Raw genomic sequence first — 26805 nt, 5'->3', positions numbered from 1 at the left:
AATCAAATTAGAATATCTCCGCCAGCTCATTATCGTCGCTAACCATGTGACCGACACGTCTTCTTATCGCAGGTTGTTTTTTTTTTTAATTTACACTCCTCTTTCAATTCGAATTTAATTGAATGCTTATTTTTTAAAGACCCAAAATATTTAAAAGATTACTATCAAGATCCACGCATGTAAGAAATTCAAATTCATGAACTTCATGTTGATTTTCAGATAATCTACCGCAGCTTCAACATTGAAATGAAAGCAGTACAAAATTACATAAGTAATTCAGTTTTATCAGGATTGACCTGTCATGAAATACCCCAATAAAGATTATTCTTGTCAAACTTTTTTTCTCTTTTTCTTTAAAGAAAATCAGTATTAAAAATAAATTCATGTTTTAAGTATAAAAAAGTACCTTCATAATTTTACTTTTATGTCATTTTTCTGTTGAAGTTGCGATATACATATTCATAAGTTTAAAAAAATTAATTGTTCTCTAATTTTGACTTTCCTACGTTAGTTATCACATGAACTCATCTATTGCAACAATTTCTAAGAAAATGTCTGAACTCATATTGCATCATTGCGTGGCCACATTCCAGGATATTGTTCAAATGTATGAATAAATCGTAAAAGACATTATTCTCTGCTGAATCTTGCATTCACGGCATCAGTTAACTGGACTGGATTTAAATGTAAAACAAAACTTTGACTCTCTCCTACGTTAGTTATCACATGAATGCAACTATTGCAATTCCTGTGAAAATCTCTGACGTCATTTTATGAAGTTACAGCGGCGAGAAATATGTATTTTGGTCGTCAATGTTATTTTAAAGTTTTGTGGTATTTAAAAACTGTTTTATTATTTATCCAGTACCTATCAATAAATAGGTACAGTGAACTGTCAAGGGTTTAAAAAAAAATTCATAATAATTTCATTAGTTAAGCAATTTTATTTAAATATACCTTACGTTTAATTTCATCAATTACATTTCAATAAAGATAATTAATATTATTAGTCATGTTATAAGTTACGCCCGTTGGCCCGTTTTACACTAGAGCAGCTTCCATTGTGTCAAAAAATGCTATTGACCACCAAGACACCAAAATTAATTGTTCGCCACTGTAGGTACATGGCCACAATCCAGAATATTGTTTAAATATACGAATAAATCCCACACAGACATTATTCTTTTCTTAACCCTGTCTTCACGACATTAAAATTAAATAAACAACATTTAAGTAACGTAGGATTGTAAAAAATGAAAAATGGAAGAACAGTTGTCTTCCTTCATTTCCAAAATTCAGATACATTTGACTTTATGGCTTTATGCAACTCAGTACTTACAATATTACAGAAAACATATTTTTTATAGCACCTCGTTAAAATCATGATTAATGCCTTAAATTTTAAACGACCGTCATTTGCTTGGTAGGTATGTATTTACTTTAAGTTTTCTTAAATTAAGTGTTCGTTAAAAGTCTCCATTATTAAAGATAAAGGAAAAAGGAAAAATGAAAAACGAAATCTATTGCAAAATAGCTTTGAAATCAAACAAGAACAGTTGAAAAAAAAATAGAATTTAAATTTTAAACCAATGACGAATTAAAATGCTATTTAAAATCACCAATCAACACATTATTATATCAATAAATCTTCTTTTCCTGCCATAAATGGCCTCTACCTGTTTTATTGCCTAGCAACAAGAAAACTAACAATGGTTTAAAAAGTTGCCTTGATGTGTTTTGTGTTCTTTTTTAAATTCGGTTCAGGAAATTATCAATTCAAATATCCCAGGACCTTCGAATTTTCTGTAGATTATTTTTTATTTTAACACATGCAAGCTTTGTTACTTTAGGCAGGCAATACCTAACATTCGAACTAAACGACATTAGATAAAAAAATTAACTGCATGATAAAATCCCCAGTTCAGTTAATTCTGAAGTAAGTAATAAAGCTTTTGTGCCAGAAAAAGGTTTTGGGATTTACACTTTATTATTTAGATTTATTTTATTATGTCATACCTATGTTATGTACTCTTAACCCTCCACCACCCGGCGGCACGGCAATTTTGCCGGAGTACACTTACGGATATTACTATCAAGTAATAATGCAGTGCTAATCAACATAATTACCGGCGTCTCGCCTCCACATTTTGACTTTGTTGTGTTATTTTATTATGTTCTGTGTCAATGTTATGTTTTTTTTTTTATAATAATATTGAGTAATAAATATAATATTTTTAATATTCAACAGTAATTACATAATTACATTACATTCGTGATGGTAATTTTTTTGATGATTTTAACTAGATTAGCACTCATCTTTGTTGCTATTAAGAAATCTCACTCGTGGACTTCGTCCACTCCGCCACTCGTGAAATTTCTACATCAACAAAGATTCGTGAATCTAGTTAAAATTATCAAAAAATTACCATCACGAATGTACTGTCGCGAGCAAAAAAAAACTGGTCATTAAAATCATGTTTTGACGCAATGGAAAATGCTCCATTGTAAAACGATCGAAAAATCATAACCTATCATCATGTTGTATGACATTAATTGACATTAATTATTTAATTTTTTGACACTTTGTTGACGTGGGAAAAATTTTTAATTTGTGACAATCTAACCAAATTTTGAAATGACATTGACGTGCAGAATTTTTTGCTCGCGACAGTAATTCGGCATGTCGGCATGATTATTTTTTAAACTATGTCAAATCTCAAAAGCGAAATCTGAATGGTACTCCATAATGGCGACGGTGCTGAATTTTTAATGTTTATATTGAATCAAATGGCTGCGCTACCTTAACAACGAAAAAATTATCACTTATAATATCCCAAGTGCATTGATTATTTCCGGAAATTTTTTCGAATGCATTTCCAAAACTTATTAATTAGGTACGTTTTGGAAATGCATGAGAATAAAATTTCCGGATATTAATCAATGCACGAGGTAAGAAAATCTCAACGACACGGACATTATGCTTCTTAAATTATAAATTTCTAACAAAAAAAAATCAAGGTGTATAACAGAAATTATCTTTGACAACGGATTGGCTGAAAAAAATTCCACTTATTAATTTCATGTTGGGTTAGCTAGGTGCAAAAAATTTCCAGGAAATCTCTATATTGTTATACAGGGTGTTTTCGAAGTTGAGGCGTTCCTTGTAACACGAGGTACTATACATTATTCTTAAGAATTTTAGCCTAAATCTTCTTAGTAAAATGTTTGTATTAAGGGAGATAATTGATTGTATATTTTTATTGTTTTCTAAAATTTTGAGTCCGGTCCTGCCTATTTCTCAGCTGCACTAGATTAATAACTGACGTTGCCCAGGATGGTGTCTTTCTGGAAATCGCTCTGTGTACTCTCTGGACGCCGCAGCTGCATTCTGATAACGTGATAACATTGCCCATACATTAGCAACATATCTGAGAGCTCATTATTTTCGTAATGATAAAACCATTCCGACTAATTAGATGACAACTCTGACAGTATTTTTGATTAACGTCCATGCTCATTTGATTATTTTTTGTCAATGCTAATATCTAACAAATCAGCGCAAATTTGAGCAGGACCGGTTTCAAAAATTTCAAAAAAATTAACTTATTGTATCTTCATTGGAGTACACATTTTACTAAGGTGATTTTGGCTGAAACTCTTTAGAACAACGCATACTATCACATGTTAAAGGAACGCCTCAACTTCGCAAACACCCTGTAGAAACGACACCGAATTCTGTTTTTCTATTGGCTATTTTTAAGTGTCGTGCGATTTCCGCGGTAATTAGCTACTAGCAAATAGTCAGTGTAATTTTGATGCTATTGGTCCATTTGAAATTTTTCCTCATTACGATTGGCTGACAGGACTGTTAAAAAATAATCGCATTAATTTTTATTGATTTTTCATATTTTTTGATAAATTTGAAAAATAGTTATTCATTGAGATAATTTCCAATATCTCCATTCCATTCCAAAGCGAAGAAGGAATCCAAAATTTATTATTTCGCGCAAATCGAAAGATCTCTTCGTTGTTGTTTTCTTGATAATAGACAATATGAGAATGTAAATAACAAATAACTTATAAACACACGAAAACGAAACAGAAACATGGCCTTTGTACTCTGTACGCACCTGCGAACCATTGCTGACAATTAAGTTATTACCAGAGACAAGGGAAGATATCTTCCTTGGCAGTTGGCAAGAAGAATTTTGAAGTCATATGTGCACTATGGTGGATGATATAAATTTATTTTCGTAGGAAAGAGAAATTTGTTCTAAAAATTTAATCAATCAATATTTTTTCTACTAGAGTTTGGAAAACTTCAACATTGTAATACTAATTTGAGTTAGGAAAAGGGAAAAATTTCCTACTAAGGGTAATTTTGAAAAGTGTCATTTTATATGTCCAAATTAGAAAAAGTGTTTTTTTCGTACTCGACGCGTTTTTAATCTCGACTTCGTCTCGATTAAAAATCCCGTATCTCGTACGGAAAAAAATCACTTTTCCTAACTTATTGCACAAATAGCTATTGAGAATTTTTATAAATCTGTATTCATTGTATTTTTATTGTTTGCTTATTTGAGTTGATTTCGCAAAAATATTGCAGCATGCGACTGTTTTTCAAATTTATTGTTGGCTAAAAATACGTGACAAAAACACAGCAGACCTGACCTGACCTACATCAGTGCTCTTTTTTTTTGTGACTAATCCTTTTATCTCTTGCCTCAAATTTGTTTTCTCGTACATTATCGTTTTTGGGTTTTTACTTTCTAGTTACGAGATTTGCGCCGGTTCGTCGGTCGTATATCGTACTTACGACGATGGACTGATTGTTATTTAATAATCTCTACAACTTCACGTCTTCCACAACGTAAATACAACTTCTTGGAAAATAACTGACAAAAATAGTTATTCATTGAGATAATTTCTAATATCTCCATTCCATTCCAAAGCGACGAAGGAATCCAAAATTTATTATTTCGTGCAAATCGAAAGATCTCTTCGTTGTTGTTTTCTCGATAATTGACAATACGAGTATGTAAATAACAAATAACTTATAAACACACGAAAACGAAACAGAAACATGGCCTTTGTACTCTGTACGCACGTGCGAACCATTGCTGACAATTAAGTTATTACCAGAGACAAGGGAAGATATCTTCCCTTGTCTCTGGTTATTACCTACTCTTATTCGGGGTTCAAAGTTAAGTCATTCTTAACGTACTTAGGAGCGAAAAGTATTGATGCTAATGAAATCGGCAACTTAAGTTTAAATACTTAAGTAGAATCTCATACTTAAGCATTGCTTTGTGCATACGGTGCAAACGACTATTTGTCTTAAAGCTTTCCATTTTTTTTTGGGCTTCATTTTTATTATATTTATTAGTTAATATGGTAGATCGTTGTGGGTTGTGTGTTACTGGTTGAGGAAAGAATTAAAAAAAAGATTTTGATTTACAAAACATTTTTTGGAACGTAACCAGACATGTCTTACATAGAATTTCATAAGCATCCGATGGGACTTACCAAGTTACCCCACAAGATTTTTCGCCTCTCATTTGGGAGTATCAATTTTAAAGATATAAGATTTACAAGCGATTGTGGTTTAATTGACCCTTAACATTTGCTGATTTTTCTGATCCTTAACCTCAGTATCCTTTAAATCTATTAATACTAATAATATCCTTCAGACAGAGTCGCATTGCTTTTTTTTCTATAGAATCGAATATTTTTATCCTTTAGAAGGCTATGAAATTATTAGAATTTTTTATTCAAGTTGGCAGCGCAAGTAATATGTATTGTCATTTTACATCTGACAATTTAACGTTATATCGCCAGTCATTTTTACAAATTCAAAAATTCTCCATTTTTCAAAAATAACTTTAGCAGAGTGTTAAACGTTCTGGAAAAGTTAAGTCATACTGTTAAAATTGTATGGAGTATATTATTGAGTACTTTTACTCACCATTGCCAACGTAAGTTAAAAAAAATTATAGCCTTCTAGTCTAGGGGATAAAAGTATTCGATCATACTGTATTTAGTTTTAGCAAAACGGATAACTGTTAATCATTTCTATCTGTTGAGGGAGCAGTAAATCTGCAGTATACCTACTATTGCGAGCAAAAAAAGTGGGACATCAACATCACTGTCTTCTGTCTTGACTTTTAATGTGAAATGACCCTTATCCGTTTCTAACCCTACATTGATTTGATTGACATTGACATGATTTCCATTTCATTAAAGTTAAAGAACGTCGTTAAATTGCTTTGTCTCTGTCTAACATAGTACTTGGCATATACTCTCACTTTGTCTAATCAATTATTTAGCTAATGAAAGGCTTAACGAATGGGAAATCATACGGCCCATTGTCATTAAGTATTGTAGGTTGTAGGGAATGAGTGTAAGTAGGCACGTAGTGAATATTTATTTAATGCAGTCCCAATCAAAATCTACCTTTATCAAAAGAAGACGGCATTTGGAAATGGAAAATATGAGTATAAAATAAATTTTTAAACTGTCAGCTAGAATAGTGTCAAATTTCTATAATCAAAGGCAAAATGACAATAAAGCTAGAACACTACATCGAACTTTTCAAAACTGACAGAAATTTGATGTCCCACTTTTTATGTTCCCAATCCCAATAGTAGGTAGAATACCTACCTTAACGTCAACTATAGTCAAAATAGCGTAAGAAGTCCCCCGGCAAAAATACGAACTAATTAATGTTTCTATGGTAATTAGCAAACATTTTTAAAGTACTGTCGCGAGCAAAACAAACTGAAACTGGTCGTCAAATTCATGCTTTGACGCAATGGAAAATGCTTCATTGTAAAACGATCTTAAATATCATAACCTATCATCACATTGTATGACATTAATTGACATTGATTAATTAATTTTTTGACACTTTGTTGACGTGGGCATAATCAGGCAGGGAAATTTTTTAATTTGTGACAATCTAACCAAATTTTGTCATTGTCATTCAACTGAATAATTCAAACTCTAAATTTTAATTTTTGCAGGATTGAAAAGGTAAGAAACTTTAAAATTTACATATTCAACATAGACATTATTAAATTTAATGTGCAAAAAACAGCCACACAATTTACTATAAAATTAAATTTTTTGTTTTGAGTGTAACTACTTACAGAAATACTAGCGCCACTGTCAAATTTGACATGAAACTTCTTACATTATATTTACTATAGTTAAATAGACACCAATAATTTCCTATTTTATATTATATTGAAGTGTTTATTTATATTGAATCCAATTGGTATTGTTATCATCTCAAGTAGCCACCAGAGTTAGTGCAGACGCAGTGGTTATAAAAATAGAAATTCAACAGGTCCGTAACAGGTAGGTACACGGATTTATCATTGTTGCAATTTTGAGAAGCAGATGGCGCTTGTGCTGTTATCACTGGGATGCTTCCCAGCTCTAGAAAAGATCATCAAACATTCTACGTTGGCAAAAATCAAGTACTCACTTCACCATCCAGCCAAAGTAATTTAGACAGTGACAAGTGTCAGTTTAAAATTTGCCGATTATATTGGCGCATCCCCGTAAAACCGAGATCCAGCCACGGTCGCATTTGTTAGCGAGTCCGTGGTATGATTTAGACGTTTCGCTATTGGTCGCTGCAATCCTCAATCCCTCTCCAATTATCGCGACGCGCCTGTGTACAACCTGTGTAAAACCGCACTAACTCGGCTCAGTTTCGCTCAGTAGCTGATTGTGTTTGTTACGAGATAACCTAAGTGAGCGTGAACGTGTCGGAATGAGTAGTGGCTTAGACATTCTACGTGGGTCTCTCCGCGTGCGGAACGGCTGCGGAGTGGGCTCGGGGCCTTACACATACTGGAAAATCAACGAAGTGAAGGCATGTCCCAGTGTCATGTCACCGGAGACTAAGAGACTGCTGCCCCCAAATACGGAAACAGTGCAGACGAAGCCGTTTCCCATCAGAGGTAAGGGTTAATTCACACGCGCGCCGCTCGCTACTCTTCAATTTCCCACAATTAAACCGGGAAAACATCTGCTTCCAAAATGTCAATGTCAAATCACGCCGGCGCAAACCACACCGTTATACACGTGCTGAACGCGAATTGTGTAATAATAATAGAGAAAAATTCCAATTTTATTAACACTAATTGCGCTCGTGCTTGATAGCGGATTCAGCTAAAAAATTCCCACAGATTGGACTAGAGGACTGGGTTATTGTTTTCACGTTTTCCATACTATTACACAAAATTTTACGGGATGTTATAAATAGTTATGTAAAAAAAGATCGAGGGGCTCTGCCAGAATTGCAAAAGAATTAAATTTGAAATGTTTGTTGAAAAAAAAAAGAATGATCTTGGAGGGTCTAGCAGGTATTTTTTTTACAAAATCAGAAGCAAAGTCATAGTTTTGGAAATGGTACCTGCAAATATGTAAACTCTTTTCAAATGCCAAATATGTAAGCCCACAACAATGTCTTCCATCCGAAAAGATCTTCAGACAAACATGATTCCCTAAATTGAGAATCATATTGTTGCTACACAACTTCCTCGGTGCTAACACGATGCACCTGTCATTTAAACAAAATTACCAATAGAGAAAAACATTGCAACACGCCTTTCACATAACATTTCGCCGAAACGAAACTAAAATTGCGACATTAGTTTTGCATCCAGACGTGTGTTAATTGATGATTGATGCGGGTGGAATTGTTTTAATGTTATTGTTGATAATTTCACAATAATGCATATGGTAATTGTCTGGGACATGAAATCGATCGATTAACCCGAATTTTGATTGAGAAAATATCATTGCATCATCAGGTAAATGCCACGAATTAATAAACTTGCAAATAATTATAAAGGAATTCGGAGATTTTCACCAAGAAAGAAGGGAGAAAAACGGTTGATCACGTTACACAGTTTACAGAAGTTTAGTTCATTATTCCGCACTGTTTTGTTTCATATTTTTTCTGGCTTTTTTAAGTTATTTACATGATAACATTACAGTTTGTCGCATTTTTTTTGTCTTCTTTTATGTTGATCTTAAAGTATAATATAGTCATGGTCAACGATAACAGCTTCTGTGATATGTAGATAGTAGTTACTTACCAAACACTAGGTGATATATTATGTATTAACAACAAACGAGAAAAAAGTTAAACAAGAACCAGCTAATATGTACTTTATTAATTTTATGTTTAATTGATTTTGTAAAAAAGATCGATTAATTTTATTTTAATAAAACGACTTTGTGTTGCACCTGTACATACCTGTAATTATTCAATGTTTAGTTAATCTTACAGTATACTACCATTTCAAGAGATTTACAAACATTTTGTAAATCATCATTTATTATTATTAGTGTATTTTTCATTGTATTTGTCTGCAGTAATCTTTGCAATCAAACTGAAACTGGATCAACATTTAAAAAAATAAAATTGACTCCATTTAATTGGCTTTTAGTCAAGTGATAAGTGGGCAACGTTGTGATGTCTGCAACTGAACATTCTAGAAACCCATGTTGGTGTAAAGCAAATGTGTCCTTAAATTATTATTGTTCGTCCTCTTCAATCGACACCGCGCAATGTAAAGAGGTCGTCGAAATAGAATATCGATTATAGTTTTGAATTCTTCTTTATCACATTGTCTGAATGGAGGGACACGTAGTACATAAAATTTATTTAATCATTACATATCTTTTTTAATTAACTCGATAACTTTTAAGTGCAAATCTCCAATAAAGATATTAATATTCCTGGAAAATTGTATAACTGTTCTAAGATAAACGGAACTATTATTATTGATTGTATTGTTATTTTAATGTTGGTTGATTCGAAAACAATTCTAGAATGTTTATTATTAACCGTCTTTTTGTCGGTTCATGTCTCCTGATGGTGGGGCATTATTAGTACACAATTTTATTTTATCAGAACATCATAATAAAGCCGGGATTGCAAAAATTGTGTTTTTCAATTGCCCCGGTTTAGTCATATCAAAAATTATATCGTCAATAACCATATTGATAATGAATCAAATAAGTTAATAATAAACAGATAATTCAACACCTATATCGAGCCAACAATGGAAAGACGGGTTGTTGGTCTAGATTTGAACTTGTAATTCGAAATTGAAAAATGTTCTGTGCCTAGCATTTTGTTTATAAAAAAAAAAAAAAAATTGCAACAACTCAAGATAAGAAAATTTACACTTCCCGCTTTTTTACAGTTTGTTTATGGCATATTTTGGAATAAAATTAAAAGTAACGGCGAATTAAACCAACGTACGTGAATAGTATGGGTACTTTAAAATGGTTTTTATGATCTTTTTACTATTGTTTAAGCACCGAATATGAAATTTACTGATCACCAAAAAGTGCGCCGTTTAACAAACATTGCTTTGATCTTCATATTTATTGAGCTTAAGTAACGGAGGCTTAAACAGTAATCGACAACATAGTTCATACGATGACTTTTTAAAACGGAAAACTTGACTAGAACGGTCGTAGCAACACGGGACAGTCGTGCATGTCTAGAGATTAGATACAAATCTTTAGAGAATTGAAAGATTTATGTGTAATCATTAATTCTAATGTGTCATACATAATAACGTAGATGTCACGTCTGAGCTAAGATACGACATGCTTTATCTAAAGTCAGCTTAAACGTATCAAATAATCTAAGTTTAAAAAATGTAAATGAAAATTAGCAACATTTATTTTATTTATTATTCGTGTATGTAAAGTGTAATAATAAAAATATTGCCATGACCGTTGACATTGTGTAGTGTATTTAAGGAAAAGATTGTCCCAATAGTAAATAAATAAATATGTATTGCTTTTTTGTAACGACTTGCATCGACAGAGTGTACGATCCAGTAACAGCATCTTCCTCATTAGCGTGACGTACCTATATTTACTTTAATTTTTGGCAAAGTGTGTACCAAAAATAATTTTTTTCTGACGTCCACGCGGTATATTTAGCGGTAGTAGTAGCCGACAATCTCCTCTTCATCGCTAGGTACAACCAACTACGTATCTTCCCATCGTAAATGAATTTGTTTATGGTAATTTTATTTTCATCACGACTAATCAAAAGCAAAACCGTTGAAGTGTTATCAGAATCGCTGACGCAAAGGAGCACGTGATCGGTGTCGCGTGGGCTCCGATCTCTACATCTGAGTTGACACGTCGGGCTCTTCGCCGTCCACGATCCACGAAAGTAAAAGGAAAGACCGTGGTGCAATCCGAAGCAAGTACGTGACTAACAGGACGTGTGTGCTCACCGTCACACACCGGATTCCCTCCGGAGGATGATTGAACGGTCTGGCCGAGAGGAAAAAGGGACAAGGTTGTTGTTATTTAATTGTTGCATCGATAATAGGTTTCAAGAATATTCGGTGTGTCGGGAATTGTCGTCGCCGAGGTTTTGTAACAGTGCCAAGTTGGCAGGTTCGCGTGTTTTGAATTTTAGGAAACAATCGAATGTTTGTGCGGATATCGTTATTGAACGTTTCGATCAAAACGAACCACTGCATTTTTTGTGTTTGTTTTCGCCTGTTTGTTTACATGGCGAAGGTTACGTTTTGGACTTGGGACGGGAGCATCGTTTCTGACTCACTTACGTCGATTTTATCTGATAGTAAAATGTTGAAACAAAAAGAGCAAAAGTCAATACCGGAATTCTGTAAACAATGCGTTAAAAACGGGGATCGGGTGCAGGGTTCGTTTCAATATCTTCTCTTTTGATAACGACGGACAGATCTATTCATTGAGCCTATCGAGAAGAACTGATTAGTTGTACAACAAAGTACAACTAAAAACTTTGATCTCTTCCATTTTACCATGTTGACGTCAAAGATGGAACTTTGACACTTATAAATACGTAATTTTAAAATTGATTGTCCTCAGCTTACTTAGGTATTGCGTACCTACCATATGTTAAAGTTAAAATGTAGAGCGGCTGTGAAAAACAAAAGATTTGAAAACGTATAAGTGAACTTGAACAATCCAGTGGTAAATGTCAGTATTAAGATAGTTGTCATGAACGGAGATCAAAAATTGTTTCGGCTTGAGAACGGTTCTTACATGAACGAGTCACCGTTCCGTAGATACTATAGAATGACTTCGTAACTCGAAAATCCAAAGTTAGGTTATGTTGTCTGTAATTATGTGTATTAATGCAAAGCTGCGCCACACGTTTTCGATGATTTCGTTTTTCACAGACGCTCTAGAATCTAGAATCTAGATCATAATTTTTGTGATCATACATTATAGTAAAAAAAAAATTACCTGATTTTACTCTTTTTGAAAAATTTGGTAATTTGTTAATAGTCATGCAATCATTTCACGACGAAGTTTTACAATTGGACACAGAGTTTTAGTTAAACGAAAGTCACCCAAACCTGTATGAAAAATAGCGGGAATGCTTTACTCCTAGACACCTGTTGTAGACAAACATTTCTCACACTTTAAAATAACACAAAGTATATGTTTTTGATTGTGGGACGTAATTGTAGAATGGAGAGATGGCAGTAGAATGTTTTTAACATTTACGCGGACTACTTTAGAAAGAATATTTTTTTGTAGTGAGCCTTGTGATACAAATAACTATTATTGTTGTCGGGAGTCATGGCTATTACTATTTTATCGGTAGATTTTTTTTTGTCTAACAGAACCAGAATTAGAAAAAGGTTTAGGTACAATTTTTTTACTTTACAACTCTTGTGTTAAGTTTTTGTTGGAAAATATTTAGGGGAACCAATATCGGAGGATTTTCACTATTGCACGGAAAGTGCCAATGTACCAAAATCGAAAATCCATTCTACACCCTGTATAAAAGTAGGCAAAGGAAAGCCAACTAAGGAAACCTTTTTCGGACCAATGGGTACATGTGGATGGATTTGAACATTATCTAAAATTACGATACGTATGAATTCAATTCTCAAAAGAGTGTTGTAGTAGGTTCCGGTTAGTTGGGACACTAGAAATTTGAAAAAGACCCTTATTCAGTCCAAATGATCAAAAACACTAACAAGTCCACAAACAAAAATAATGTATTTCTTTAATTTATATGACGTCGTATTTGACGTGAGTGGTCCATGCTAATTGTCACGGCATTTTTTCAAATCAACTTCTTACGCAAATAAACATTTATCTCCTTTAAGTGTGAAATTATAATATACATACAGGGTGTAACAGAAATAAGTGCATTAATTTTAACTGGTATTAGAACTCATCAAAAGGAACAACTTTTCTCTCTGCCATTTTGGCGAAAAACGTTGCGTAATGGCTTAAAAAAGTAGGAAAGATTTTCCTAAAACCGTTCATATCTCCAAAACTAAGCTACCTAAATACGTGAAACAACCAGATTTTTACGAAGTGGATTTTTTGCTATACGGGTAGATTTGTGTGAATTTCCATTTCGGTGTTAAAACACGTTTTCTGGATGTAAATGGACGTTTTTTTCATATTAGCGCTGATCTCAATTAGTCATTGCAGTATTTAGTGGGGTGGGGCTATTTTAGTGAAAAATTTCTCCATTTTTTTTTTGGAATTAAACATCGTTTTTCGGCAAAATGGTAAATAGAAAAGTTGTTCCTTTTGACGAGTTCTATTACCAGTTAAAATTAATGCACCTATTTCTGTTACATCCTGTAGGTATGTTCTTCTTAATTCTTTATATCGGGTGTTTTTTAAATTTGATTTAAATGATTTAAACACCTGATTCGTAATTCGTAGTGCGTTCACAATCGACTTTTCAACGCCAACTTTGAGCTCAAATTTTAAAAAGCATCTGATATGTAAATTCGCGTAATTGAACAAGTCACTTAATTTCATCTTTGATATGTGAATAGGCATTACATATTTATATCATTGTATAAAACAAAAACTGAATTTTCGTCTTGTAGATAACAGTCGCGAACATAAATTTTGGTCATCAATCTTATTTTTTGACACAATAGAAAGTGTGAAAGAGGGATAACTTATGACATTAATTTATTAACATTGTGTTCTTCTTGTCAAATGTTATTGATCAAATGAAACGTATCGTATATGAAACAAAATTTATGAAATGATTCTTACTTCATTACATTAAAATATGATATTGGGGCCATGATTTTAACCAATTTTCAAAAAACCATTGACAATTCAACGAATTATTGACATTCTATTGGACACAATCAATCAGGAAAAAAGTAATTTGTAACAATACGACGAAATTTTAAAACGACATTGACAACCAAAACTTACTATACAAGTCTGCTTGAATAGGAAAGTTTGTAAACTGGTGTCACGTCGTCTGATATTTACGCTGTTTTTCGCATTTACAAATTTAAATAATCATACGTTCCAGTGTGTTTGTTATAGCATTTGGTAGTTATCCATTCAAACCTATTGGATTGTAGCGCTAATGATGTGGAAGCAATCGTAAAGACATATCTAAATAAACGATTACTTTTCAACCTGTTTGTTGATTATAAAGATTGCAGTTTAAAAATATTACACATAAATTGTGTCAGAATGTGTTCTAATAAATAAAAATAAAATAATCTACCACATATTTTGTTTGGGGTTGGTGTTTGACGTAAATTGGACTTTGCCAGAATTCTATTATCATTCACATTTAGCCTCAACAATAACAGTTTTCGATCAATAGCAGTGGTGCCACTGCAGTGGAATTGTTTAAATAACACATTCACCTTCAATAACAAATTTATATGCAAAAATTACTTCGACGACGCAAGAACGCGATGAATGAATATTGGATTTTTGGACAATTAATAACAATCTATACCTAATGTATCAAAATTCGTCCATTCATCTCTGTCGAAATTTTAAATCTAAAACCATTATCATAAAATTAATAACACTGTTTTCTGATAACGATTTCTTGATAAACACTTAAACACAATGCATCTATAACGAATTATCAACCTTAATGTGTGTTACCATTATACGTTGAAGCCATCTTATTTCGTGCAACAAATGACCAAGGTTAGTACCTATTCTTTGGATAATTACATATGGAAATCATCACCATTTTTGGTAATTTGGTTTAGTCACCAAAACTCATTGTCTTTCATGGAATTCGTTCCGAATTCTATTTTTTTTTTAATTATTTTGAGACTTGTATGACAAATAGTGACAATTTTGTTGGGTCACATACCGACGTCAACTTTTCTTGATAATTTCGATTACACAGTGATAGCAAATTACTGACCCGTTTCAGATGACGTTAAGCGATCTTACTTACATAAATCGAAAATCTTCATTAATAAATATTTACAACAACAATTATTCCAAAACATCGAATTATCATGTGAATCTTATCCCTGCGTAATACCGAATTGGATGATGATTCATCATCACGCGGAATTTTAATTTAATTTGCATAATGACGTGCGCTATCTCATCAGGAGCAGAAATTTTTGACCCCAATTTAGGAGTACGGACTTTCGCGAACACACTAAAAGCACTGGTTTGTGACTTTCTGAACTTGCACTTTGCATTTTTCGTGGCGGTGGACTTTTGCGTCGTTCTTCTATTCTGCTTCACTTCTTCTCCGATCGCTCGGTTGACTCCCATCAATCTCTGACTAAAAATAGTCGTCTTATAAATACTTATTGGGTGACACTCGTCGTCAATGTTGCGAAATGGCAGTCATGTGTCTTTACTCGAGGTCATTATCAAGGTACTCCAGTGGATTTTTTCTCCTGCGGAATGAAATTATGGCAACCTTGAAAACAGTATGTCATCGAACAGTGATCTCGCATTGAACTCCGAAAAAATTCGCAGTATGACCAAATGGCGGCGTCATCCTCCAAACTACTCGAGCTTTGCCGGCGCAAGATCGAAATGGCCAAGATCACACTGAAAAGCTGCAAGTCGACCAGGATCGGTCTGTCACGTTTGCAATTTTTGACAGTGAAACTCGTTCGTGTACGTTTTCGGTCGGCGTCTATTTATCACATGTTCCGGTTTGTTTGCCGTTAAATTTACAACGAATAAATGCGTCCGATGAAATGGAATAACACCACGCGGAATATTTCCCGACACGGCCCATTCACCAAGCCACTGTTTGTACAAATCGTTTGTGACGTTGCACACAATAAAAATGTGCATTGCCAAGATATTGACTGGGTCACGTGATCCGCGAAAATGAAATCACCATCACGAGAAAGTTTCTCTTCGGTAATTTGAAAAACACACAACGCTGCCGTATTATCGCGAACGTAATTGAACGAGTTTCATTTAATTAGAGAATTTTTAAACGCCACGATAGACTAACGTGACCGCTCCATGGACAATGGGTGATCGGAAAATGTTCACAGTTTGTCCCAACAACAATCGTCTCACAATTACGACACTTGCTGCATTTCCGGACATCTTTGTCGATTTTCTGTGCCCCAGACTTCATCGAGTTCGTTTTTAAAATTAGACTTGATAAAAATGGGTCAATTGTCAATAAGTCATCACATCAATGATGATTATACCGATACCAGCTAATGGTTTACGTACTTAAGATAGTGAATATTCCACGACTGACATGTCCAGATTAGAAGATTACACTAAAATACGCGATCGTGTAATTTTTCTGCTTGTTTCTGGTAGTCCATTCACATTAAAGAGTTATTTCCCGAATTACAAACTGAAACAGAAATGACAGCAGTGTGAATGTGTAGTTTTCAAAATTGGTCAAGATTATACGAACTTGTACAAAAGTTATATCACTTATCAATAAATTCAAAAGGCGTTAATAAATCACAGTCGTATCTGATATAAGACGTGACTAGTTAAGCAGCGAATTAATATTGTTTACTTTCTTGCTCTTGTTACTGAAGCCCCAAATGAAAACTGTCTGATTGAATCAATCGAAATAGTTAATTTCCGCTCTGTACACAAATAAGTAAGTAACAATTAACAACAAAGATGTCTACGACATTTCTCATTAAAATTTATAATTTTGACACAGGTATTAACGTACATTATGGACAGGTAAACAAGCTCATAATGAATTCACCGCCCTCTTTAGCACCAGTGAATGATGGATCTGTGTACAAGTCGTTCTGAAAGACAGTAAATCCTCTTCTATCAATTTTAATTTATACCATACAGCATTTATTGCGTACGTTTGTGTGACCGCCTTGGGTCGAACGAACCTTGAACAATTCACAGTGACACCAGTTTTAAAACATAAATTTTAATGACAGTTATCTGAGACCTTCCTATTCAGCCTATCGAAAAATTTAACCCAAGAGGGGAAATTCAGTAAAATTAGACGTGAGAGAGAAGAGACTATAATCATTGGAGTTTATGGAAAAAACTGCTTTTTAAACGTTAAATTAAAAGACAATTTTTAAAGATTATAGAAAATTTGCCCTTGTGTCACGAAAAGTAATTTCCTAATTAAATATTCTTAGAAATATGGCAGTACCTAATGAATGGTTGAAGCAATTTGAATATCCGAACAATACACTTTTAACTGCTTGAAATATGTAATGGTAAAATTTTCTTGTCCTTGCCAATTTTTTTTGGCAACAAATATACAGTACGTCCCAGGATTGAGTTTACAACATTTTTGATTGAGCAAGAACTATTTTTTCTGCATTTCCTTTTATTTTAATCTTAAGTCTTCCTCTGTGTTGAAAAAGATTTTTTAATAACAGAAATGGGGGTTTCAAATGAAGCAAAAAATGTTATTCCTCTGAAGTTTTTGCGTGAAATCAAAAACAAAAAATGTTTCCCTTTTGTAAACTCAATCCGGGAACATACCGTATATTTTTTTGTAGATCTGGATAGATTATTACATTTTAATGTATGCTCAGGTGCCATTTATGGCCTTTGGTAAAGGTAAAGGTAAAAACAAAGTGGTAGTGAATTTCCCATTTTACATTGAAAATAATATTCATATGGCTGGATTGCCATATTTCAATATGTATTAGTGAAGTAACATCCATATCAAGAAACTAAAACAATAGAACGTCCAGAATGCATATTTTTGAAGATAATTTTTTTTTTTTTTTTTTAGTAACACGATAGGTATTCTTTCTTTTCGTCATAGATACACATAATGAAAAACAACTCGAGATATTTCAAATTTTTTCGCCTTCCACATTGTTTACAACAAATTCATGAGAACCAAACCACAGCAACTATACCTATATTCACGCAATTTTCCCTGCAAAATATTTTTAAGAAAGTTTTAACTTTAAGTACAGACTGAAATAAAATATAGTATGCACCACGGGAGATAGTCGGTTGACTTATCAACCTCAGGGAAAAATCGTGTTCATATCTCCCTTAATGCATAAATATCTACAGGGTTATTCACGAGAGGGGTACTTCTGAATTTTTATTTTGCCGCAACCAACAATACCAATGGCAGTACCTAACTACTAAATCAAATGTGTTATTTCTTTTAAATTAGAAATCAAAGTAAGTTGGATAGATTTGTGAGAAATGTCCGATTGACAGATAACCTGTATTTAATCAAAATTCAACAAATAAATTAACAAATTAATTTAGTGTAAAAGATGTTCAAAGTGTCTACCATCGGCTTCTAAACATCCGCAGCGGCGACAGAATTCTTTCCACACTCTCCATAAATGAGGAGCATGTCAGTCTTTGCGTCGTTATTGTAAAAACACATCTTTCGAATTGACAAAGATTTTTTGCTTTAACGTCAAGAGACAAAACTAAGAGCCATCGTGGATTCAGTTATAATTATTTTCAAAATTTCAAATCAAGATTTTGTTGCAATGTGTATAATGGGTTGCCGTAAAAAGAAATTCAGAAATACCCTTCTCGTGAATAACCCTGTATTATGCAACAAAAACAAACAATCAAAGTAAACATTCAAACTGGTTGCCATTTTCTTGGCAGTACGTTAATAATTTTTGGAGAGTGTCAAGCTGGATGGGGCCGCAATCTTCCCGGATTTTTTCTTTCAATTGCTTAAGAGTGGTGGCCAATTGAGGTAAACCTTGTTTTTGATATAACCCCATAAAGCGTTTAGTAAGGTGAAATCTGGAGATCGTTTCAAGTCACGCAACAAATTCCTTTCCATTATATCTTAATTATGCACTGATGTGGGAGTTTTTTTGTTTCAGAAATGTGCACCTTTTTAAATTTATTGTTTTAGTTTGTTGATTAAGAAATCTCGAAATATAGCCATGTATTATTTATGTTTTATATAAATTATTTTCTTCAATTTCGGTGTAAAATTGGAATTTCACCTTATTTTCACTGTAAAAATCAATATCCTAGAAACTATCAGACTAAAGGTCATCACTCATCATGATGAATAGGAACATAAGTCAGAATTGAATATCTATCTATCTATCTATCTATCTATCTATCTATCCAAATCTCAAACAAAATGGGAGTTGCCGTTTAAAAAAATAGCAATGGCGTCATTGTGCAAAAACGGAAAGAGAGAGAAAAATGAAAATGATCGGAAAATTTTTATTATTTAATATAGTGTGGAAACTTTAACTGGAATAAAATTCATAACTTGGACATTGATGAACAGGTCGATTTTTGTTTTTCCTTGCCCACATTTTGGCGTACTTATGTGGTTTTTGCATATCTGCTCCCGGAAGTTGGCAACCACTCCTAACCTTTTTTTTTTTTAATGGAAGGGTATACAAAGTAACACCTCGTTCGAAAGCCCATTTCGCAAAAAATACAACGCACTATTTGTTTCCTGAATATTTTCAAAGCCTAAAAAATAAAAACCAATTGTATAAGTTGAACATTATTTAATGCAGGGATGAGCAACCCGCGGCCCGCGGGCCGCATGCGGCCCGCCACACTTTCTCACGCGGCCCTTTAAAGATTTTACATTTTGACTTTTGAAACTTTTGTTAACCATTGCATAATTCACCAACAGAATCTTTGCGCAAAAATTTTAAATATGCCTAATGTCACTAAATCACCGCCAATTTAATGAGTTTTTAAAAGATTTGGGAAGTGAATATGGTGATGTAATTTACAACACAGAAGTGCGTTGGTTGAGTAGAGGTGCTATGTTAAAAAGTGTATATAACTTAAAAAATGATATTCAATTGTTTGTGGAAATGAAAGAATATCGATTTCCCCATTTCGAAGATAAAGAATGGATGTGTGATTTTGCCTTTCTCGTCGATATAACTCAGCATTTGAATGACTTAAACATGGAACTTCAAGGAAGAGACCAGTTCATTCATAACATGTTTGATAAAATTAATGCTTTTGAAAGCAAACTTAAAATTTGGAACAAACATCTGTTATCACTTATCAAACAACATGTCACATTTTGCACACCTAAAAAAAGAAAACCCTTCAGAAACCTGAAATTATGCCCAGCATTTACAAAAATTAACGGAATTTGAATCGCGATTTAAAATATTTAGATCAGAAAAAACCGTTCGTAGTTTTAACATTTTTTCTTCCCCATTTAATATAGACGTGGAAACAGTTCCGGATGAATTACAAATGGAATTAATAGATTTACAAAACGACACGGATTTAAGAAATAAATTTCAAAATGTTGACACATAATTTCTACCAAAAATACATAAGTTTAGAAAAATCCCCACGATTAGGCAAAGCAAATAATGACACTTTTTGGAAGTACCTATGTTTGCGAACAATTGTTTTCCGCAATGAAAATAATTAAAAGCGATCATCGATCGAGATTAAATAATGTACGGTTAGAAAGCTGCGTGCGAGTTGCTGTGTCGTCTATATCTGCAAATATAGACCAATTGATGACCAAGAAGCAATGCCACATTTCTCATTGAGAATTTTATTTCGGTATAAAGATATAATTTGAGTTCATCATTATCATGTTTCTTAACTGCGGCCCGCACAACATTTTTAAATTTGAAGCTGGCCCGTTGTAAAAAAAGGTTGCTCATCCCTGAATGCAACAATTGTTCAAAATGGGTACCGTTTGTATTAAATCGATGGTAACATGGATCCCTTACGTTTTGTAAAATTTCCGGTGTGATTTTCCTAATTTCATGCCTAATACGTTTCGTAAGGTCTTCAATAGTGTTCGGTTTTACGCATGAAATTAGGTAAATCACACCGAAAATGTTACAAAACGTAAGGGATGCATATTACTATCGATTTTCAATATGCTAAGAAACAGTGTAAGTGTAAGTGAGAATATTTTACTATTTGGTGTTTAAATAAAAAATGCAATACGAGATTTGAGAATTTATTAATTAAACTATCATACAATTTAAAGTCTTCTGAAACCAGTTCAATGTTACAGTTCGGTTGTAACATTTCGTCATGATTACGTCTGCTGTTCTATATGTAATTACTAGTTTCTGCTAATACTGTAGGTCAACAGTATGAAATGACTTTTTAAATTACTTAGCAATTCGCAGTTTCAGAACTACAAATTATCTAGTGTTTCTTTGTGTTGTGGTGACTTTTACAGTAGTGCTGCTTCATAATTTTTGTGTTCAGCAATTTGTGCTGCTCATCTAGACCAGATGCTTTCTATTATGTATTATCTTAACTATTTATTTATTTTCAGAAAAGTATGTTCTATGCTGAAGACTTACAACGTTAGCTTTGAAAATTTAATACTAATTAAAACAAAGCAGATAGTGTGCTGCGTCAGACCACATTATCAGCAAAATATTGTCTTCCCATTATTATAATATCATAGTGCCATTTTCGATGACATACGGTAATTTACAGCCAAGTCACTTGCCGTACGTTTACGAAAAGGTTATCGCAATCACGTGTTGTCAAAAGTCATTAAAACTGTAGATAATTTTTCCTATTACATCCGTCTTTTTTCACTTCTTTTTTTCCACTTCATCAAAAGATAATGCCACGTGCACATGTCAAACGTGTTAGTGTTGGACGAAAAGACTAGATGTTTCAGCTGAAGTGGTCTGATTGAACCGTACCGCCAATGTCAGGGTCTTTGCAAGCAGCGCCATCTAATTTCGACGACTCAAAGCGAACTTCCCACTTACTCTTTTAATAGATCAACCGAGTATCCCTAACCCGTTGCTTGTAATGATTTTAATGAGAATCCACGAGATTTCCTTCAATTACCCCCAAAGACTGACTACCGCATGTAATCAAGATTTAAAAAAAACTTAGACTCAGACGCCTTTGAAATAAGACGGTGTATTGATTGTCGACGTATACCAGGAGCCGGCAATAAATACGCAAAATGTGTATTTTCTCGTTTATTTAAAAGTATTGATTAGACGTGTTGGGTTTTGTAATAGAGAGTTCACTCGGGTCCGGGTTTCACAATTTAATCCGCTTTTATTGAAGCGAAAAACTGCGATTCTTTCTTGAGTTCGGTCGTCTCGGTCAGCAACCAGACAAACACGTTGTTAATTCATGCGCTCTTATCGAAAATCCGGATCGACGACACGTTATTTAGAAAGGACGAAGTAAAATTGCTGGAACAACTATTAGTCGTGTTACTAGACGGGGAACCAATAGCGAACAACACCGTTAAATCCCAACGCTTATCAGTTAACAAAAATCGTTCAATATCTACAATACTTTGCTATGGCGCATGTTAACCACAACAGCCACGGTGACTTCACAAAAAAAAGTCAAATGAACTCTTGGGAAAGTGCAGGTATGTCGAGCTTTATTTTTTACTGTCCACTTCAAATCATTCCATTGTACAGTTTACTCTAAACTGACAACGATTTAATATCTCGGAATCAATTAAAATTAATTGAAACAATCAATTTATGGGATTTGTTATCGTCTGGCAGTAAATTTCCAGCGCAATGTTTTTATGGTTGCCTATTGTTGTTTTAAGTTTTTTTTTATCGCTAGCATCACTTAAGTCGTTCCCACTCCAAACCGACTTAATTGACCCAGTACATGAGAGTCTCTCAACAGTGCTTATTACCGAAATAATTTTTGTGTCATTAGGTATTGTAAGACAATAACAAAACGATTGCACAAATTGTTAAGTAATGAATAATAATTGAGTAACAGATGTTCATTCTTTGGATTGTGGAAGACGTCAGTTCACCTTGCGCATGACGTCTCATATCAAAGTTCGTTATCTCTGCCCAAGAATAAACTGAATCTCAGACATTTTTTTTTATCATCATTATCTCCCCACTTCAGGTATTTGATACCACGTGGCGGCCTTTTTCTATTAATAAGAACCGAACAGTGTAGGTTTTCAATGGAAAAGTGTGTATGTGTGTGTGCGTGAACGTGAATCTATATTTGTTTTACCAGTTGTGTTCTTGTTTGCGGTATATAACGATTTACAAAAGAGAAAATAAAAATAAGTGTGGACGAAGGTTGCAGACAGTAACTTTATGATGCATTTTTTTATCTTCGCACTCCGATTGTGAATGTCAATTAAATGTTACTTGTGTGCATGTTTTGTATGACAAACTTTTAGTTGTTTTTAATTTTTAAGTAAGTTGCACCTGTGATTACAATGTTGAAGAGACGTCGATCTCAATTCCAGAGGGCCGTTTCTCTCCGGATAGGTATTTTTTTATTGAAATTGCTAAGTTAACATGTCAATGATAAAAGTTAGCTGAAGGTTAAACAAACTAAACCCGATGCGATTGTACACATGATTGACAACAAACAGTTCTCGTTACATCAGAGTGTCCATTACAATCAAACACATTGAACTATTTTTACGTAATTTAAAAAAAAACCTTTGACTTTTTGATTGCAATTTTTGATTAATCACAACTCCAAAAATATCTCCGTTTTTTAATATTGGTTTTTTTGTGTTTCATTTTAAGGTGAGAGAGCAAACTATGTCAACAGCCCGCATGTCATCGCCATGGTTGGCCTTCCGGCCAGAGGAAAGACATACATCTCTAAAAAATTGTCTCGTTACTTAAACTGGATTGGTATCAACACCAAAGGTACAACCTGTGAATTGTAGAAATTTTCTCGGCTAACGGAAGATTTTTAGTGTTCAACTTAGGCGAGTACCGTCGCCATGCGACCACAGCCTACAAGAATCACGATTTCTTCCGCCCGGACAACCAAGAAGCGATGGCTTTGAGACAACAGTGCGCCATCGAGGCCTTGCAAGATGTTTGTCAGTGGCTGGAATCTGGCGGTGAGGTCGCCGTGTTTGACGCCACCAATTCCACGAGGGAAAGACGAAAAATGATCCAAGACTACGTTGTCAACAAGATGGGCTACAAATTGTTCTTCGTCGAATCGATCTGCGACGACCCTCAAATCATCGAGCAGAACATCAAAGAAGTGAAAGTCAGCAGTCCGGATTACGTTAACATGAACAAAGATGCAGTTCTAGAAGATTTTCTCTTGAGAATCCAACACTATCAAGAGAGGTATCAGCAGCTGGACGAGGAAAAAGAGAAGGACGTGTCGTTCATGAAGATCTACAACACGGGGGAGAAATGTTTGGTGCACAAACACGAAGGACACATTCAAGCCAGAATCGTTTACTACCTGATGAACATCCACATCACTCCAAGAACTATCTATCTGACCAGAGTAAGCGTGTTGAGTAGTTGTCGGTTGTGACTTTTCACTGACGGTTTTTCTTCAGCATGGCGAAAGCGAACAGAATCTGGAAGGTCGAATCGGTGGGGATTCAAATCTCAGTCAAAGGGGCAAACATTACGCCGCCGCCTTGGCTAACTACATTCAAGAGCAACATATCGAAGGTCTCAGAATATGGACGTCGTGGTTGAAGAGGACCATACAGACCGTGGCCGGTTTGTACGTGCCGCAAGAGCGGTGGAAGTCTCTGAATGAAATCGACGCAGTACGTTGCTACGACATTTTCCGATCAAATGTTATGTTTTCTTGTGTCTCAGGGCGTATGCGAAGAAATGACCTACGAAGAAATCAAAGAGAAATACCCTGAAGAGTTCGCTTCGAGAGACCAGAACAAGTTCGCTTACAGATACCCCAGAGGGGAAAGCTACGAAGATCTCGTAGGACGTCTCGAACCCGTCATTATGGAGCTAGAAAGGCAAGGTAACGTTTTAGTGGTGTCTCATCAAGCCGTTTTACGTTGTTTGCTGGCGTATTTCTTAGATAAATCAGCTGGTGAGTATACTTACGAGCGATTTCGGGCTAGTTTAGAAACATGTGTGTTCCAGATGAGTTGCCTTACTTGCGTGTTCCTTTACATACCATAATCAAACTGACGCCGGTGGCGTACGGGTGTCGCGTCGAACACATCAAGTTGCCCATAGATGCGGTGGACACTCACAGAGACAAACCAAAGGTATATAACAGATTGGTTTAGCGTTGCTTGCAATTCTACTGACGCTTAGTCATATCCTTATTAACATCATTCCTGCATGTCATCTGTGAAAACAAAACACTGTTTCAGGACCCAGGGCAAATCGCGCAAGTCGAAACTCAACTCATTGACGGTCATTCTAAGAATGATGGTCAATCTAACGATGCAAATAACAAGAGTTAGCTAGCATAAAAACAACTAAAATGCTACGTCGTAATCTTAGAAAAATTAGTTTTGATTGTTCCATGTTTTGTTTTTGTTGTTGTCGATACGAGACTGTTAGAGTAGGTTAAATTTCTTGCTCAGATCATTCCATTTACGCTCTATTAGAGCCCAGTGTGTTGTGTAAGTGTTCAGGTTTTACATTCCATTGTACGTTAATTTATTGTGTTAATTTCAACGTTTTAATTTTGTAATCAAGACTGAATTGTAAATGATTGAACACAATGGAGGAGGTTCCAAAAAATGTTTTTTGCCTTTTTTGACCCTCTGTTGGTTATGGTGACCCAACACACTGTACATCCTCGAATTTAGTCTGTACTTCCTCAACAATTTTTCGCTTTCTGTCACTCTTGTGCTTTTCCCGCTTAGATGGTTGTAGTACTTACACAGAGCAGGTTTTAGTTAAATAATATGATAGTAATAAATAATGTTTTAAGGTTCCTGGTGAATTGGAGGAACGATTCAGATTCAAGTCGCACAGAACTTGATGCGAAAGTTCGTCTAAAGCAGACCGACTGAAACAGGGTGCCTAAGTAATTATAAATGAATATTTGATGTGATGTACCAATTGTCTGGTTAAGTTAATATATTATACTATTAACCATTGCGATGGTGTAGTTTAGTCTTTTCTTCGAGACTTTGATCCATTATGTACTTTATGGCAATTTCCAATTTTTATGTGCATAGACAGTAATATATACTGTATGTAATTTACCAATGTAATATCAAATTAATCTTATTTTTATGTATTAGTAATTTATATTGTAACATGACGATTTGCCCATTAAATATAAAAGACGATTTTATTTTTAACCTTCTTTTAATTGTCCTCCTCTACTCCTGATTTTTTTTATATCAAACTAACAATTAAAAGGTATTAGTAACAAATATTGACATCATCTTTGCTGTAACGAATGTAACGCAATTTGTTGAAAATGGTAGAATGTGGGCGAGAATTATACGATCACCGTGAGGCTTCTACGAGGCATCAGAAGTTTATAACTACTTTAACTATTCAATATTATACTGTGTTGATTTGAGTATTTGGAAATGTATTGTTTAAATATTACGAAATGTCAGTTGCGGAGTAAATCTAGTAGGAATAAATTACTGGTTGCATAACCCGTGAGAATTTACTCCTGTAATAAAAGAGCCCACTCACAATTTAACTAAAAACAAAATTGGATTATTTAAATTAACAAACTGTCGATTAGATAATTTATATTATTATATGTCAAGTTTTATTTAATGTGACTGGCGGCGGTAACATTTATTGGACATAACTAAAAATAGTATAAGGAAAGTGGAATTTTAAATAGAATGTCACCAGT

At 34.1% G+C, this 26805-nt stretch overlaps 1 protein-coding gene across 6 annotated transcripts; it reads left to right on the top strand.

The window, feature by feature from the left end:
- Positions 1-7600: 7600 nt before the first annotated feature.
- Positions 7601-26287, top strand: Pfrx (6-phosphofructo-2-kinase/fructose-2,6-biphosphatase). 6 transcript variants are annotated; one of them, XM_069040542.1, is made up of 7 exons: positions 7601-7970; positions 23763-23888; positions 23939-24492; positions 24548-24766; positions 24819-25053; positions 25107-25234; positions 25343-26287. In XM_069040542.1, exons 1-7 carry the CDS (start codon positions 7781-7783, stop codon positions 25433-25435), a joined length of 1545 nt encoding a protein of 514 aa, XP_068896643.1. In that variant the 5' UTR covers positions 7601-7780; the 3' UTR covers positions 25436-26287. The 6 variants fall into 6 exon arrangements, with proteins under 6 accessions (XP_068896643.1, XP_068896644.1, XP_068896646.1 ...); XM_069040543.1 differs by having other exon boundaries at positions 7609-7970; positions 25912-26287; XM_069040545.1 differs by lacking the exon at positions 7601-7970 and adding an exon at positions 22252-22612.
- The last annotated feature ends 518 nt before the right edge of the window (positions 26288-26805 follow it).

This window comes from Tenebrio molitor, chromosome 3 (genome assembly GCF_963966145.1).
Source record: "Tenebrio molitor chromosome 3, icTenMoli1.1, whole genome shotgun sequence".
In the NCBI taxonomy this organism is placed as follows: domain Eukaryota; kingdom Metazoa; phylum Arthropoda; class Insecta; order Coleoptera; family Tenebrionidae; genus Tenebrio; species Tenebrio molitor.
The sequence above is the reverse complement of the archived record's forward strand: the minus strand, read 5'-3'. Positions and strand labels throughout refer to the sequence as shown.